Source organism: Gambusia affinis, linkage group LG24 (genome assembly GCF_019740435.1).
Source record: "Gambusia affinis linkage group LG24, SWU_Gaff_1.0, whole genome shotgun sequence".
In the NCBI taxonomy this organism is placed as follows: domain Eukaryota; kingdom Metazoa; phylum Chordata; class Actinopteri; order Cyprinodontiformes; family Poeciliidae; genus Gambusia; species Gambusia affinis.
The window spans coordinates 12,409,522-12,427,679 of record NC_057891.1 but is presented as its reverse complement, the minus strand read 5'-3'; the positions used below and the strand labels follow the sequence as shown (position 1 = coordinate 12,427,679).

At 41.1% G+C, this 18,158-nt stretch overlaps 1 protein-coding gene across 5 annotated transcripts in view; it reads left to right on the top strand.

The window, feature by feature from the left end:
• dmd (dystrophin) overlaps window positions 1-18,158 on the top strand; it is a 232,638-nt gene that overhangs the window by 150,781 nt on the left and 63,699 nt on the right. For all 5 annotated transcript variants that reach the window (XR_006370052.1, XM_044110231.1, XM_044110234.1 and 2 more), the window contains 21 exons: window positions 678-839; window positions 1,887-1,997; window positions 3,524-3,697; window positions 3,773-3,928; window positions 4,049-4,219; window positions 4,293-4,472; window positions 4,578-4,700; window positions 5,331-5,501; window positions 5,598-5,720; window positions 5,796-5,930; window positions 7,236-7,388; window positions 8,588-8,758; window positions 12,579-12,701; window positions 14,783-14,955; window positions 15,145-15,280; window positions 15,491-15,666; window positions 15,760-15,907; window positions 16,293-16,421; window positions 16,854-17,003; window positions 17,098-17,196; window positions 17,512-17,611. Coding sequence is in view for 4 of the 5 variants with exons in the window: in XM_044110231.1 (XP_043966166.1) it covers window positions 678-839; window positions 1,887-1,997; window positions 3,524-3,697; window positions 3,773-3,928; window positions 4,049-4,219; window positions 4,293-4,472; window positions 4,578-4,700; window positions 5,331-5,501; window positions 5,598-5,720; window positions 5,796-5,930; window positions 7,236-7,388; window positions 8,588-8,758; window positions 12,579-12,701; window positions 14,783-14,955; window positions 15,145-15,280; window positions 15,491-15,666; window positions 15,760-15,907; window positions 16,293-16,421; window positions 16,854-17,003; window positions 17,098-17,196; window positions 17,512-17,611 (3,064 nt within the window). In the remaining variant the exon portion in view is untranslated. The remainder of the gene's footprint in view (window positions 1-677; window positions 840-1,886; window positions 1,998-3,523; window positions 3,698-3,772; window positions 3,929-4,048; window positions 4,220-4,292; window positions 4,473-4,577; window positions 4,701-5,330; window positions 5,502-5,597; window positions 5,721-5,795; window positions 5,931-7,235; window positions 7,389-8,587; window positions 8,759-12,578; window positions 12,702-14,782; window positions 14,956-15,144; window positions 15,281-15,490; window positions 15,667-15,759; window positions 15,908-16,292; window positions 16,422-16,853; window positions 17,004-17,097; window positions 17,197-17,511; window positions 17,612-18,158) is intronic.

Genomic DNA, 18,158 nt, shown 5'->3' with positions numbered 1-18,158 from the left:
TGAGCTAAATAATAGTGAGGGGTTGTGTCTGAAGAAAGACTAAAGTCTTAAACGGATTAAACGTTTCTATATCTGCGCTTTATTCTTTCTGAGTGTAAGCAAAAATGATTGTAGCGATAATGTCTTCACAATGTTTTACGGTGTTTTATCTTATTTTCTTGCATCCAGAAAAAGAAGGTTTGAGCTAAATGTTGGATTTTAGAAACCCATGATAGAAAAATGAATTGATTTTATGACTTATTTGCCTTTTGGCTTTCTTTGTTTCTGAAAGGAACTTTGTAGTTGGTAGCAATGGCTTTTCATTCACGTACTGCAAAAAGCAAAGAGTCCCCAAAAATTGTACTCAAGTCAGCAATGCCTTATAATAACATGACTCAAGCAAAAAGTACATTTGTTTTCCAAAACGCTACTCAAGTAAATGTAAGTAGTTACAACCCAACTCTGGCAAAAAGTATGACACCGACTTTCTTCTGGCTGGAATTTTAGGTCATGAAACGGTGATCAAAGATTGTACCAGTTTTTCATGAGGTGTGGCGTTATTTGTAAAATCTGACTCTTTTCAGGACTTATTTGCTTTTACAATTCCAAAAATACTGTTTGATCGTGTTTTTCTGCTGGTCGTCTCAAATCGCTGGTGTGTGTCGACGGTGTGTGATGTGAGCTCTTTCTCTCCCCAGGCGGCGCTTAGGCGGAAGGAGCTGGAGCAGAGTTTGCGGTGGGCCCAGGAGAACGACAAGACGCTCCGACAGATCCAGGAGTCTCTGGCGAACACGGACCGCCACCTCACCGCCTACCTGGCCGACCACATCGACGCCCAGCAGATACCGCAGGAGGCACAGGTAGCCATGTAGCTTCTTCCTGTTTCCCATCACCGCCACATACTCACGTCTGTGTCCACCGAAATGAGGGAACAAAAGTCTATTCCAGTAATTTTCAAAATGACGACCGAACTCTATAAATTAGCTACATTACTGCAATTCAGCCGCAACATATGTCAAAACTAGGCTTGAACTAAAAGTGCTTTCAACTTAATCTTCTTTAGGTACTTTTCTTTCAACTTTTCTCTCCCTCTACTGCCCTCTAGTTTCACTTTGCTCCTGAAAGCAGTGAAGTGAAACTGATCAGAATATTAAAGCAGCCATGTCTGTGCGTCAGTATCGACGTCCAAGGTCAGCTTCTGTGTTTTGTAATGCTACACGGTGAAATGAAAGGAGAAAAGAGCAGTCAATACGTTTTTGTTTTTATTTTTGCGTTTAATTTTTTAAGGTCTTCCAGAAATATAAAAAGAACAAGGCTCAGTCGTTGCTTGGCACCGTTCAAACTTGAGTTTTCCCAGAGGAAAACTCAAGTCCTCCAAGGTCCTAGTTAAAGCCGCAGCTGATGAGGACACGCTGCCCCTGCCTCATTGTGTCTTCTCCCAACATCTGCTTCTTGCCCCTCTCTTCCTCTCCTCTCTCTCTCTCTCACACACACACACACCATCTGAACTAATCAGACAATAGATCATGGAGTAATGACCTGCAGCAGCCGTGGCGAGGGGACAGAGCGGGAGAGCGCGTGCCAGGATGACATTTCAGTCGCTCACACAAACACTCAGCGAGGAAGAGGAGAAATGACTGAAATCATTTAGCAAACGGGAGTCTGGCTCCTGAGCAACCGGCGTCTTAAAAAGAAGGAGGTTGAATGTGAAGAAAGCAAATGTTTATTCATGGGTTAAACTTTAAGGGTTTCACCCTTCCGTATCCCTGAGTGTATTCTGCCCTCTAGTGGTCAGCCGGGGAAAGTAGTCTAACAAGCTATTTAAACTCCAGTGCCTTCACTTGCATTAGAACAAACTTTGACTGGTTTTTACCTTGTTACTATTGAAGGGTTTATGTGTGTGACAGAAAATCCAGACAGAGTTGAATGGCCATGAAGCAGCTCTGGCAGACATGAGGAAGAACAACCAGGATAAGGACCCTTCGCACCGGATGGTGGGACAGATAGACCAAACTCAGGTAAACACAAACCAATAATTACATTTATCTGAAGTTAATTTTTCTCTAAAGAATTTGCAAAATGATTTTGGCATCAATTTTATTCCATTCTTCACTGAATTTTATTGGGATTTTCTGTGACAGATCCCAATAAGAGAATAATTATGAAGTAAAATGATAAAGTTTCATGATTTCTACTTTTTCTTTTTTTTTTTTTGAAAATAAAATGTGGGTACATTTGCGTTTACCACTAAATTCCACTACAATTGACTTTATTCAGACGTAAGCAGTCCAGTTTAGTCTTAGTGTAATCGTGAAGACCTGAGAGGTTTTAGTTTGGCAGCATCTTGGTGTGGGAATGTTTTTCTTCTGCAGGGACAGAGAAGCTCAAGGTGAAGCTTTGTAATCAAAGAAAAATGTTGAAAAGAACAAAAGTCTACAAAGTGTACAAGTGAATGTATGGTTCCGAACATGCGTTCACCTTGACCCGCTCTCCCTCGGGTGGGTCAGGAAGTTGGTCCACAAACCAATAACGGGGTTGGTGGGAAATTAGATGAAGCTAAAGCTAAACGCAAGGCTGGTTCACTTGCCAGGGAAATTTAACTTTGGAATTTAATGATGCTTGGTTTTGGTCCAACCTGAACCTGAGCTGAGTCCTGTCATTAAACCTCAATCTTTTTGGAAGAGAATGAAAGATTGAACGTTTGAAACATTCGGGGTAAAATCGAGTTCATTTATGCAAAGGAAAAATATAATATTTACCCTAAAAGGTGAGCGCTTGGTGACTGTTGTGTGAATTTGTGGTTTCGGCTGCTACGCTGAACTAGATCTGATGGAGACCTGTTATTCATTTACCTTTATTCTCAAGATGTAAAACGTATTATAAATAAAATATATTATTATAGTTATTATTATTGTAATTATAAAATGGTTATATCTCTATGCAGGGAACTGTTTAGTGAATATTTTATTAGCTAGGATGTTTAGAATCAGCATTTTAGTCCAGAGAAGCGGCTAACTCGTCATGCCTTAAATAAAAATACAATCTGAATGGACAAACTTTTACTGAACACTCCAAACTCTGAAAAATATGTTAATGAGAGCAGCTAGGTGGAACTTTAGCCACATTAAAACATGGTTTATGTGAGCAGAGCAGAGGAAAATGAAACTATAAATTGGTAGATGTTATTTGACATAATCAGTTTAACTGAGGCAAGATGTCTAGATCTATATATTAATGATTATTTTGTAAATAAGACTGATACAAATTCTTAAACAGAAACATAAAATGAGATAAAACAATCCAAAGCCAGCAAAATCTGAAGTTAAATCAATTATTTTCTTCCTCATAGTTTTAATGAACTACAGTCTCATAAGTCCATACGTTCGTCATCCCGTGATTTCATTCCAGCTTGGTGTTTAGTAAAATTACAAACATGTCGCAAATCATATTCGGAGTCATATAATGTAAAAAAAAATAATAATAATTGTTGGTTTAAACGCTGCGTTTGGTTTCATACCCATGCTGTCCCTGTGTGTTTTCCTAGAAAATGCTTGGCGACGTCTGGACCAAGTTCCGCCTCTTCCAGAAGCCGGCCAACTTCGACTCCCGCCTGGCCGAGTGCGAGCGAGTGTTGGCCGGGGTCAAAAGCCAGGTGGGGTTGCTGGACATCCGCAGCGTGGAGCAGGACGTGGTTCAGTCGCAGCTGGACCAGTGCATGGTGGGTAGCGACCGGGACGGATCGGCGAGCTGACGGAGAGGCTGAGCTTCAGCTGATTTTGTTTCGCTGGAACAGAAACTGTACAAGACCCTGAGCGAAGTGAAGGGGGAGGTGGAGACGGTGATTAAAACGGGGAGACAGATCGTCCAGAGGCAGCAGACGGAGCAACCCAAAGAGCTGGACGACAGGGTGACCGCCCTGAAACTGCTCTACAACCAGCTGGGATCGCAGGTCTGCACACGCCATTTCAAAGAGACACACAATCCAGGAACTCTGAAGAATAACAATTCACCTGAGTGACGTCGCAACTTCACTCTGGTCAATATCGTCCCCTTATTTCTGACTTTTCAGGTGACTGAGAACAAACTGGAGCTGGAGAAGAGCCTGAAGTTGTCCAGGAAGTTGCGTAAGGAGCTGAACGGGCTGACGGAGTGGCTCGCCGCTACCGACGCCGAGCTGACGAGGCGCTCCGCCGTGGAGGGCATGCCCGGTGACCTGGAGGCTGAGGTCGCCTGGGCACAGGTACACCAGACGAGGAGCAGCGTTACGGAAACGAAAATGGACGCTGACTCTCTCCTTCATCTTGTCCTCTCAGTCCGTCCATAGTGACATCGAGAGGCATCAGCCCCAGCTGCAGGCGGTGGTGGATCTCGCAGAGGCCCTCAAGGCAGTGCTGAAGGGCAACGGAGGCTTAGTGGACGACAAAGTCAGCCTGCTGCACTGCAACTGGATCGCTGTCACGTCCAGGGCAGAGGAATGGCTCAACCTGCTGCTGGTCAGAAATAAAACACATAATGCACAATGTTATTGTCGTTGCTGTTGCAAGACTGATGGGCAAGTCAAAAGTTCCCATATTTCTTTCTGGTTTTCATCTCTTCAGGATTACCAGCAGCAGCTGCAAAAGTTAGACGGAGAGATTAAGGAAGTGAATGAATGGATTGACGGAGCAGAGAGAAAGATGGACGAAATAGACAGTCAAGGTCCCAATGATGCTGTGATGAAGGTGGTAATCTTTAAATCCTGCCCCTTACACCTCCTTCTTTATGTCATACGTAGTTTTGGAAAACGTTTTGGGACTGAAAGAAGTGTTTTTTTACAAATCCTACCACCTTATCTTCCATTTGGGACATTTTCTATTGAGCGTGGGTTATGAAAAGTGATCAGCTAAAATGTAAAGATTACTGAAAATTACTCACAAAAAAACTCTTTTCCACTTTCTACTAGAAAATAACCTGCGTGGGTCATTTTAATGATCTTAATATTAACTCGGGAAAGTTGGGAAGATGATTGAATTGAAGGGGATTGGTGACCATGGTTACCTCCAAGGCAATCCATTCTGTCATTGCTTCTTTGCATCACAAGATGGCGTTTTTGCCACCCAGCAAGGGATATTTGCTGCTAACAAAACTAGATCCAAATCAACCTTTTATTGAATCATCAAGAACTTTAAGACCAGAAGTTTGATAGCTGTGAAGAAAACAAAGAAAGTCTAAGTGTCTCCTGAACATTAGCTATGAAATTTGGTTGATGTAGAGCCTGTTCAGGCAATGACAGCTTGAACTAAAGTGGAAGTCATTTCCATGACCAGCTAATGGTTTGTGTGGAAGGGTGATTGGCTGTTTGCCTTCTGCAGGTGTTGCGTGCTGAGCTGGAGCTGACCAAAGCGAAGATGGAGGAAGTTAGAGAACTGGCACAGGAGCTCATGTCCACCAGAGGAGAGAACTGCCAGGCCCAAGTAGGACCCAGAATGGAGCAGCTTAACCAGAGGTTCGACATCATCTCTCAAAGGATCGCCTCTGGTTTGGTACGGACTATTAAAAAGCACTGCTTTCCTTAAAGATTCCCAGCAATGTTCATATCATTTGAATTTACTTCAAACTCACTACATCTGCCTCTACAGATGGCAGCGTCAGCCAGGGAGCTGGAACAGTACCACAGCGAAGTACGGGTCTGGCTTGAGCTGCTGGAGGAGGAAGCCAAACAGGGAGAGAACCTAAAGGAGGAGGACTTCCAAGAGGACAAGGTTCCTTTCAGCCACTTTCAACCGCTGCCAATGTGTTGTATGTTCACGTTAAAGGCAACATGTGTTTGTGTGTAGAATTGTGAAGAGGGCGCAGTGCAAGAGTTGCTGTTGAAAGGAGAGAACCTGCAAAAGAGAGCCCCAGATCAAGACAAGAGAGAGCAGATAAGACAGAAACACAACCAGCTCAACAGCAAATACAACACTGTAAAGGTAAGACGCACCTTAAAACGTGTGATACCACCTGTACTTTGCCTGCAATTAGAGATTGATTTTCAGAATTGACCAAATACTTGTCAAAATAATGAAGTACCTTTCCGGATCTTGCTCTGAACTTAAAAGTTCTTTTAAGTGGAGATTGCTTCCCCTGAACTCTCCATGTTGTGTCTCTGAACTTAGAAGTGAATTTACTGGAATTTGGAGTTTGAGACAATACCTAAAAGGTTCAGTCCCAGTACTTACAGGGTATAATTACTGGAATTTTGGATTAGCTGTGATTTAAATCCTTTAAATCCTTTCCAATAATACTTTCCAGTTCCTTCCCAGAACTTAGAGGCTACCGTACCAGACCTCCATTACTCTTCGTAACTTAGCAGGTACTTTTTGAAATCGATGAAGTTATTTTTTTAATCTTAGCAGGATCTTTCCCTCAACCCGAGAAGTTGCTTTTCTAGAACTTGAGATCCAATTTCAGAACTTACAACATACTTTCTTGAACTGCAAAGATACTTTCATGGAGATTACATTCTCATAACTAGAGGACACGTTTCTGGAACATAACGGATGCCTTCCCAGAACTCAGTGGTTGCAATCCAGAACTTTTCTCCAATTCACAAATTCCAATTTTCAGACCTTTTCTAGCCCCAGAAATTCCTGGAAAGTGTCCTCTTAAATCCAGGAAACTACCTAATAAGATTTGAGAAAGTAATAGGAATAGTTCCATAAGATTTCAGGACAAGTGCCTGAAACGTTCTAGAATATACCATGAAGGTATATTCTAGAACTTAGGCTGTATATAAAAGAATTCCCCATTTTGAAGGCTACAACTTAAGAGAAAATGCTAAGCTATGAGTGTTGCTTCCAGGAGCAGATGGCTGTCTGTAAATAAAACAGTTGCTACTGTTTACCAAAGCGGCTGACTTGGACCAAAGACTTTACCCTCTGGTGCTCCACTAACTCTTGGTCTTTGAGTCTGATCTGTCGCTCTAGCCCCGTATCGATGACCATTAAAGTTTGCCTTAGACTGGAGGCATTTCCTCAAGTTTATTGATGGTTTGTGTGACAGCTGTAATAAAAGTAGAAGGGTCCCTTGAGGTTGGTGCCACTGACAAATGACTCTTTCAGAAAAGGCTTCTGGGAAAAACCTCTGTTGTTGCAAACCTCTGAGAGGCATTTCAATTAAATGTCTTTCAGGTGGTTGACTTGTAGTTTTTCATTGAAAAGACACATTTCTGAGGCCAGAGTTGTATAAAACTGTTCCTAATGAAAAGGCTGGTGTTTTCCTGTGTGTGTGTTTAGGACCTGCGTATCCTGAGGAATAGAAAGGCTCTGGCCATCGCTCCCCAGTGGTACCAGTACAGAAGGAAATCCCATGACCTCATGGCCTGGCTGGACGACATCCAGCGCAGCGTGGACCAACTTCCTGACCCACCCGAGGGAGAGCGGGTCAAGGTGAACGCATGTTCGGAACCATACACTCACTTGTACACTTTGTAGACTTTTGTTCTTTTCAACATTTTTCTTTGATTACAAAGCTTCACCTTGAGTTTGGTTCTTTTTCTAACTCTTCTTCTCATGTCCTGTCCCACATTTCTTTAACATTTTCTTGCTAATCTATCAAAAGTATAGAACTGCTTTCTTTTCCTGTTTCTCCCCATTCTACTCTTTTTCAGCTTTGTGATGAAGTCTTTGTACAGCTACAGCCATCAGAAAAGATGAAAACTACTCTTTAAAGTTCTTCTAATTAGATATTTTTTCTGGTTTCTTATAAGTCAAACCAGTTAGTTACTTTGATAAATTCTTATTTCAGATTCTGTATGGATTCTAATTTGGCTGGTTTAAATAGTTTCGATCCACTTTTGATTTGGGAAAGTTTCTATACTGCATGCCAGTTTTTCCTCACAACTGATTGATTTTTCTCATAAATCAGGCCCATGGCATTCGCAACAATGCCATGGGCATTAAGTTGCTTTGCTGTTGAATCAGTTCAAATGTTTTTAAATCAAACCCGGGGCCTTTGTGAGAGACAAATCTTGGACTTAACCGGTTTACCAGCGCCTTCCTTCATCTGACTCTGTATATGTGTCTTTCCCTTTCAGACGATCACTATGACATTTCGCTAAGCAGAAGTGTCACCCGCTTGCCGTAGACTCACCTGTCATTTCCACAACTGAGATTTCCCCAATGTCTGTCTGTGTGTCTGGTCATCTATCTGTTCTTCAGACCGGTCCATACAGCTTCTTGCTTCTGTTGAGCCGCTCATACAGATCTGTACTGGCCAGCGATTGTACTTTCTTTGTGCAAATAAAGACATACGGCAGTGTTTTTGTTTTTAATCGATAATTATCGATTTTTCTGGATCTATATTACATTTATATTTATGTTTGATGCTGGCAAACATGATATTTTCTCCTTTTACTTGATACGTTGTGAGTTTGTGTTAGTGGCTAAATAAATGTGCTTCCTTTTTCTACGAAGGTTTTATTTTCCAATTCTGTAATGTCGCTTTGTGAGTGTTTGTGCGTTAATGTGTTGTTTTGGTCTTCTGTTTTGTTTTTGTTTTTTTGAGCACATCCACATGCCTCTCTGTGCTTAACCCCACCGGGTCCCAGCCAATGGCCAGTGACCTTTCGGTTGATTCTGTCCAATAGGAAATTGGCTCAGTGTTCGACAAGAAGAAGGAGGAGCTTAAGGAGATGCAGGGCTTAGCCAATCAGCTCTCACAGGCTGGAGCCGCCAATCTAGTGGAGCCCCGCCAACTCCAGCTCAAGACCCGCTGGGTTGAGGTGGAGGGCATGTTCATACCCTTCAAAAGACGCTGTGTGAGTCTCAATAGGCACTACTTGTACATTTGCAATACTAACAAAACTTACTGATGAGATAAGCTCAGAAACTAAATAACTCTTTAAGGATGCAACGTTTCAAAAACCAGTGTATTTTCATTGAAAGCATAAATCTGGAGTTTTTTAAAAAAAAAAAACAAGCTTGAAAACCTAGTAAACCATGACTGAACATGTTCTGTTGAGTTCCAGTGGAAAATGACTCTCATGCATTTACAAGACAGTTCAATCTTATACTATTTAAAATAGCAATTTAGTAAGGATTAACTCAGAAGTTTAAATGTCGTCATGCCTCCCAAACTCACTTTTATCAACAAAAAAATTAACAAACCTAAAATGAAATTCAACATGGATGCTCTGCGGATAAAAAGAAACTGTCTTTAAGAAATTATAAAGGATTAATTTGATTAGGGTAAGTTGAGTCTATGCTTATTGGTTGGTTTGCAGTGTTCAACAGTTTTCCAATCCCTAGATTCTGAAGACAATGAAATGAACAGTTGTTCCAAAATTCTGCCATTTATTTAGTCGATGAATCATGTTGCCTCCTTACTCTCTTTTCAACAAAGTTTTACTTTTGCAGGGTATGTAATGACACACAATAAATAAAAAGACATTTTCTGTGTCCTGACCCAGATAGACAATTCTCAAGAATATTGGTGAGCCATAAATAGGATTTGAAGCTTGTCTTACGCAAATGACTTTCTAAGAAACCAACAAAGAAGATCAAAGCTTAAAAAGTGTTGTATAAAGCGAAACAAATACAGTTTCATTATCTCAGTTCTTTGGAAAAAGGGACATAATCTATAATCTATACTAAACTAATAAGAGGTCATATGAAATACTGCTTCTAATAAAAATGATGTTCTTCAAAAAAATATTACCCTAGAATTGATACTAAACAACTTATAACAGAGCATTAGTTCTCTCCTTTCAAATAATGAACTTCCAGTTTGCTTTTCTTGTGTTTCTTTGCTGTCATTCTTATTTACGTGTCTTGCGTGTGTCTCAGAGGAACACTCGCACGTCTCACTCTCAGTGGTTGCTGTGTCTGGCTTTGTGTCACGCATGCCTGCCTTTCCCTCCACTAATCACGTCACCTGCAGTCCGTCGATCTTCCAGCCACTGAAGATGTATGCTTTTTCGAGAGACACAAACACCCATCCGTCCTCCACATCCACTGGATGTGGGGGGGGGGGTTTGTACTTGGACTAAAACCCAACTGAACAGGAAGATTCCATGTATTCTCTGAGTTCAGGGTTCCTACACTGCGTGTGGAAAAACTATTTTCCAAGTCTGGATAAGTATGGGAAAGATAACAGAGTTTGGAAATATATTTGTATTCCCAAACTGAGTGTTTCATCTGTTCATGCATCCATCCATCCAGCCATCTTTGGTTTTTTCCAGCTTCCATATTTCATATCTGAGCACTTTAGAAATACCCACCATTCGTCCAAACTGAACTTGCATATTTACGCTCTACAAAAAGACGACAAATTAGCTCACACTGAGGAGAAAAAAAAAGAGTAAAAGTAATAAAATCTGACTAATGTGTAGGAACCCTGTGAGAAGCACAACTGCAGATATTTTCTTAGCTAAATGGATCGCTTGGGGACACTTTAAAGGAAGATCAGTGTGCTTCATTTTAGTTAAGACACTAAGAGCTATGTCGAAAATAAGTGTTTCTGATTCTAGACCAGACTCGATGGAAAAAGATAACCAAATATTAGCATTTATAGCTTGCTGAGAAGCAAATGCTAACTTAAGTGTGCTTTTTAGCTAACGGTTAACAAGTAGCAGTTTTCGCGCAGTGCTTAAAGCCCACTTTTGTAATCAAAATTCTACCACAAACAGTTTTTAAGTGTTGGCAGGTTTTAAAAAAAACCTTTTGTAACCAAGAGTTGTCAACCAACCTGACGAGAAGTCTTCCCGTCGAATCAGACATCGGGGCGACTCTAGAACTTCCTTTCTTACTTGAAAATTAGAGTTTCAAACGTAGTGATTACAAGGTGTCGAGGGTAATGTTCACACCTTTCTACAAAGGGCCGAGAAGAACGCTTCACTCGTTAGCAACCGGGGGGTTAGCATTACAGCACAGACCTCACTTTGGTGAAAAATAGAAAACTTTAGGAGGTTTATTGCATAACTTTTGCAAATAAATGCGGCGTTTCACACCTAGATTCATGGTAAGGTGACAATAAAAACAGAAGCTAACAATGTGGAATTCAAACAATGAGAAAATCTTGAGGATGGCTAAAACAGTACTAAGCTAACAAGCCTCCCTAACACTATTAGCTTCTGTTTTCCTTGTCATGTTAGCATGGAACCAGGTGTGAGTTGTCACTTTTATTCGCAACCATGGAACCAGATGTGATAATTCACACCTGGGTCCATGCTAACATGACAAGGAAAACAGAGGCTAACAATGTTTTGGGGGACTTTCTAGCTTAGCCATTTTAGCCATCCTCAGGATTTTCTCATTGTTTGAATTCCACAGTAAATGTAGGCAGATGGGGGGTGAAAATAGGATAACCGAAGCTTCGGTTACTGATTGGTCCACTTACTGACAGTCATCAGAAATGGAGACATGCAACTGCTACAGCCAGATACAAAACCTGGTCTGCCTGCTTCAAAACAGCCTTAGACTCCAAATGTTACTGTTTATTATTGGTTTTTCTCATGAAGCACACTCTTCTTCTACTGTCCATTTTCCCGCAGTGGTTTTGATGCAAATAAATTCAGTCCAGGTGTGTTTTCAGTCCAAGTTTTTTTCCAAGTCAAGTTCCCCAGTCTGACCGTATCATTTGAAAAACAGACAGAAATAAACACAAATATGGAAAGAAAAAAAAAATCTGTCTTGTTCTTGTTTGACGATTGGGACTGATCAGTCTACTCAGTCTCACACGTTCGCAGTCGGCAGCAATCATCTCGGTGCGAGGACGCTAATAACACCATTAGGAGTGTTTCATAAGGGCCTGATTAAAAAGTCTCCTTTAATTGGAGGGCAACTGCTTGGCCTGCGATGGGAGCATAACAATGAGGTGAAACGAACACAGGCGAGTGTTTACATCCCAGTTTCTCTCCACTGTAGCAACAAGCTTTGTGCGTCTTTCTGGAAAAAAAAAAGAATGGAAAAAAGTAGATTTCCATTTTAGTTGTAGTAATTTGAATACATTAAAGTATATAAAACAGAAAAATGACGACGTCTCAATCTAGGGACAAAACACAAATTACGGGAAATTTCTTCCCGTAATGATCAGTGGTAGTTTTTGATATGGGCCAATTAGGCAGTTGCCCAGGGTGGCAATAGAAATGAGGGGTGCACAAGCGCAACTAAAAATAATTTAAAAAAACCAATTCGTATTTGTAATTTCAACAAGTTTGCTATTGATTTAATTCCTGTGTTTTCGATGGAGAGTGGGCGCCCTCGTGTGTTGCACGTGGTCCCTGCCTGCTTTTGAAGAAGGAAGACAAGTGTTGTTAGACATTATTTCCTGTATTCTGATTAATCGGGAAAGATTGCAAAAGGAGGGGCTCGCCCAAAGGGCCAACAACTGCCACTGATTATTACTAAACTTCTAATATAACCAATAAAAACATGCATTTTGGTAGCTCCACGTGTGATTAAATGTGGACTGAATGAGGTCCCAGATGGGTTTCAAATGAAAATGTTAGCTGCTTGTGAAGTGTTGCCTGTCCAGAGAATACCAAACATGACGTAACATATTTATCTATTTTTGGAGTCATAACATTTCTGTTGCCTGTGTGTTGGTGTGTGTGCGTGTGTGTGTGTGTGTGGAATCAGGAGTACCTGACAGAGCTCCAGGCGCTGCTGCGTTCGGTGTCAGAGACGGACTTCAAGCTGAACTCTCCTGAATACTGGCCTGCAGCATATTATAACCTGCCGCAGCAAGAGCACTGCCTGAAGGTCAGCACTGCCGCCGAGTTGGGGAAAAAAAATAAATAATCAGCTGCATTTTTCAGAGTATTAACAATACACATTCACTTTCTTTTTTTTTTTTTATGAAAGGCATGCATAAAATGCTTCATCTATCGGATTGTTTTTACTTTCATCTGCTAAACGGCCTTGGAAAAGTTTTAATTTCCCTTTGGATCTTTTAAAAAATAAATGCATATTTGTTTCAGACTAGAGATCAAGTCAAAAATATTCAACGGTTTCAACAAACAGTCTGTGCATTTCAGCACTCCTCTGTTTTATTTTCTCTCCAAGTATATTTTAGGAGGTTTACAAATATTATATATATATATAAAATGAACCTTTTTGACTATAAAGACATATTTGTGATATTCAATCTGTTCCAACATAGCTTTGAGGTCCTAGAATAGCATACTTATTGTCTATAGCAGTGGAAAAACATGATATAACATGAAATGTCTAACATATTTTGAGGTTATATATCAAAATTCTGAAATCTTTTAGATATACATATACTAATACTTTTCTAACCAATCACAAAAATGGGATTTGTTTTATCTGTTTTTCATTTGACCTAGCGATAAGAGTCTATTTTCTACTACATAGTTTTCACAATGACTCTTTGTTGCTTTCTGCGATATCATATCTCATCTGTAACAGTGCGCTGAGTTGTTCAAAGTCAACACATTCAATTTTAACATCGTCCTTCTGGCTTACCACAAAAAGGCTGATTCTGCTTAAGAGATAAAAAAAATAAATAAATAAATAAAAATTGCTTTTGTAAATGTTTAATTCAATCATGTTCTTGATGTATCCACTCATTTATTCTTTCATGCTCACGTCTGGATACGGATTTTGAGTCCAACATATTTTTGGACCAAATGAAAACAGTAAATTGGCAACAATGTAGCCAATTCGATCATTATAAAACAGAAATCTTGCACATCTGGAAAATAAACTTTAAAATTCAGATCCTAATTACACTTAGACTTTGACTGTCAGGTTTCTTTTTAAAAGATTTTATTGTCTTTAATGGCCTTTATTTGATAGTGAATTGACAGGAAAGTGGATAATCAGAGAAGGGGAAGACATGCAGCAAAGGTCACCAGGCCGGGACTCGAACCTGCAACCAGAACTAAGGCCTCCATATGTGGTCTGCGCCACCACAGAACCCCTGTCTGTCAGGTTTCTAGTAGAAGACCCCTAATGTTATCAGACCCAGCCAATCCCAGACTGTCTGTGTCTAACAAGGCTATTTATGTACCATCACACCCTATGCACCAAACCCTGAACCCAAACCTGAACCTGGCCTGTTGAAGCAACGTCACAATTAATGAGTGAAGAAAATATGTTTGGTTTTTTTCTGCAGTGAATGCCAAAAAAATCGCATAGAAAGAAAATGCATTTGCTTCACATAAATTTGTGCATACATAAAATGTATATGGAAGTATTTCAGGTCTAGTCGAATTCTTAACTCGAGAAATTCTCCATTTCTCACTTTGGAGCCTCTGGGAGGAGAGTGAAAGTGTGAACAATTCCTGCTGTGGGAGTGTGAAGTCCTTGAGGTAGCTCTCCTGTGAACTCTGCTTGTAGAGGCTATGCAGAGAGATTACGATTATGCTCTCTTTACACAGCCACGGCGTTGCCAAACCACTCGGTAACGCACCTTTGCCATGTTACTTCTTCTTTTTTTTTTTGAGAATTTAAAAGCCAACTAAAATTTTGAAGATTGCTGTGACAGAAGAGATATATTTAGGTTTAACTTAAGCTAAACGGCAAATTATTTTCTTCCCCTTGCCCATTGAGGCCAGGGCTGAAATTGTAGGAAATGTAAAAAAAAAAACTGGCACAGACAATGGATGCACACCTTAATATGTGGAACCCTTAATCCTTTTTTATAAACTATAGTTTTAATTAATTTGACTGTGATACAAGACACAACTGATTTTTTTATGTTATCCTCAACGGTTGCCAATAACATCAGGTTTTGACTATAAACAGATATTCTTTGAATGCTTAATAACCTTTTTTTATCCTCAACAATTGTCTTTTGTGCACTTCCTCGCATGCAGGACGTGAAGGAGAACATAGACAAGCTGCACGGCGCAGTGGAAGGAGCGCTGGCCCAGAGAGAAGAGATGGTGACGGGTTCTCGACCTTTGGAAGGTCACAGGGTTCAGGAGACTGCGTCCCTACTCAACAACAACTGGGACAAACTAAACAAGCTGTACAAAGACAGACTGAAGTAAAAGAATTCGAGAAGAATATTCAGAAGATTTCTTTATATTTTGGTTGTTGTGCTTCTAGAAGCTACAGAATCATAAGACAGCTTTGGGATTTCTTTTACGTCCCAGGGTGTTAAACCATTTAGCTGATTGGTTTTTGTACTCGTTGTTTGCCACATATAGAAAATATCTGATCTGTCTTTGTCAAGGCGTTGGAAGGACTGTAACTCCAAATGGCAGAGGTTTGTTTCGGACCAGAAGGAAGTGGAGGAATGGCTGAGCAACGCCGAGAACACTTTGAAACTGTCTGAGAGTGAGCCGGCAGCACACAGACAGCAACTCAGGGTAACACCCAATCCTCCTCTTTCCTATTTGTCAATTACATCAAAACATGAACATATTAACATGTACCTCTACAAGACAACAATGTATTTTAATATTGAGAACCCTTTCTATCTGAATAAAACCTAAGGAGACAATATTACTCCTGAAGACCTGTCCATGTGCAAATGGTGAGGCAGGTGTGTGTGTGTGTGTGTGTGTGTGTCTGCACAGGACCTGGTGGACGACATACCTCACCAGGAGGTGGTGTTAGGCAGAGTGAACTCTGCAGGAGAAGACATCGGCCAGATGAGCACATTAGATGATGCCTTACGCCTCCGATCGCAGCTTAAACTACTCAACACTCACTGGGCCAACATCTGCCAGGAGCTCAGGGAGCGTAAGAGGAGGTAGGCGGGCCCCCATCCAACCTCACAGCTGTGATTTGACAATAATCATGTCCAACAACGTGCCGCTACTAAGAGGAGGCCTTGTATCTGCAGGTCTGGCGAGGCACGAACAGCTGCTGCAGAGTTTGAGGAGGACATGGGCTCGATGCTGGGCTGGCTGGATAAAGCGGAGGGTGTGCTGGCCATCCCTCTGCACCCCCCAGAACCACAGCACATCAGAGACACTTTGAGCAAAGTCCAGGTACGGTGAACAAAAAAAAAAAAATGGGGATGATATAAAGAATGATTATTTGAAGGTTATTATGGTCAATAAAGCCTTAACCCTTCTTCTTAAGAGATTGGATGATTTATACTTCACAAGTTTTTACACTGTGCGGGTTGCACTGACCCTGCAGGCCCTTATAAGAGGATTTTTTTTGCATCTGACGGGACAATCCCCAAAAACCTTCATCTCAATCCCCCACTTTTCAAAGTGCAACTGGCAGTGGAAACCCTCTTTTCTAGCATACTGACGCACACCACACTGTTCAGTAGAATGAGGCAAGAATCTCTGTTGGAGGCTAAGTTTCTCGCCAAAGGAGCTGCTTAAGTCCCATGAAATGAATATTTTCCGTTATCTGTCTAAGACACGTGTTGAGGAGCTTCCCGCGAAGAAGTCGGCAGTGGAGAATCTGAACGCCAAGCAGAAGATGCTAACCCTTCTTCCTGCTGACAAGCACAAAGACATCAGGGGCATCAACACTCGCTGGGCTCAGGTAAGCAACCACCACTTCTGATATTACTGAGCTGTGGGGATGTGGAATTACAAACCGTTGAAGGTGGCATGAATTTACCATCAGTTCAGTTCAAATGTTGTGTGATCTTTTGCTGTATGATCATCATGCTAGCGACTCAATTTCCAGGCAGCATAGACAATAATTCATACTGGATGACACCTTCAGTTGCTGCCGGCATATGCTAATCTACCTCACTTGCTTTTGCCCCTCTATAAACCAGGCAGAGATGTTGGAGTAGGGGATGTAATTTTGACCAATGGAAGAGATAGTTTTAACTTCATCTTTCTCTCTGATCTTTGGCCTCCTTTTCAAGTCCTCTGGGATTTGGGGACATGTGATGGTTACCCGTCATGACAACCGAACATAAGAGAGAAAAAGGGGGTGTACCTTTTCTTTATATCTTTCCTTTAGGTGTCTAGGGCTCTACCTGAGCGTCAGCTGGAGATCGAGGGTCTGCTGAAGGAGCTTTTGAAGCTCCAAGGCGAGCTGGACGACCTGTCAGGCTGGGCGTCGAGCACGAGGGCCAAGCTGGAGCAGAGCACCCAGGAACCACCGCCCAGAGTACAGCAACTTCTGTTTTCTTACTCATAATGACCGAAAAGTAGATATACTTTTCTTATTTAAACAGCAAATACTAAAGCGTTGTGTCTAACAGCTAATCGAGGACGTTCAGCAGAAGAAGCCAGAAGTGGAGTTTGTTTTGGAGCGAGCCAGTCAGATGTACAGGGAGACTCCTCCTGGACGGCTGGAGAAGGTGAGCGACAGCTGAACTTCAACTACACACCGACGTTTTCACAACGCGCTTCATCTCTGTAAAGATGATGTGAAGAAAAGTCTTTTGTTCCAACATCTTTCATCTCACCACCAGGTTTTCTTCAAAGATTTCATCACATTTTAGATCACCGTCTTCATTAATATAGGTCTCAGATCAAAGGCACGCTCTCCTGCTGAACTAACTAAACTCTTTTGATTGTATTTGTACAAGCTGAGCTTGAACCTTTTACTTAGCCGAGACATGAGTTATGTGTGTGTGTGTGTGTGTGTGTTTTCCATGTGTTGATGACGGCAGGGGAAACATGTGAAGCTAAGGGAGGATTGGACGGTGATCCTGGAGCTGCTGCAGCAGCACAAAGAAAGGATGGCTGATGCTCTCGTCTCCAAAAAAGCCCGTAAGTTTTCTTTTGCAGAAACAGCAGAATACTTCATCACCAGAAAAACATCTAATGCAAAAATAGATGCTAACGAGGCAACTAAACATGAAGACAGAACTGTTTCTGTCTTTATTTAGTGGTGGGTTGTAGTGAAGCACAAGTAATTTATTGCTGTACTTAAGTACATTTTCACATATCTGTACCTAAAGAGCAGTACCATGTAAAATCCACTTTTTTGAGTTTTGTTATAATTTTATTCCCTAAGCAAAAACAGACCTGGAGTGTTGCCTAGATTTGTTTAATGCATGTTTGAGAAATCCTTTAATCTCCCATGGCAACCATTCAGCTGTACAAAACGCTGAGTTATTTGAATTGGTTTTTTGTTTCCTTTAATTTGTGTTTTGTTCTCGGATGTGAGAGAGAATTTTCAAAACATAAAACATTTTTATAGTTTAGTTTGTCCCTAGTATGTAGAAAACTATCAAAAGACATAATTAATTTTAGTTTATTTGTCTTGGTTTTATCTCCAAAGTGTGATGCTGGAAACGTTTTTGAGGCTTACCTT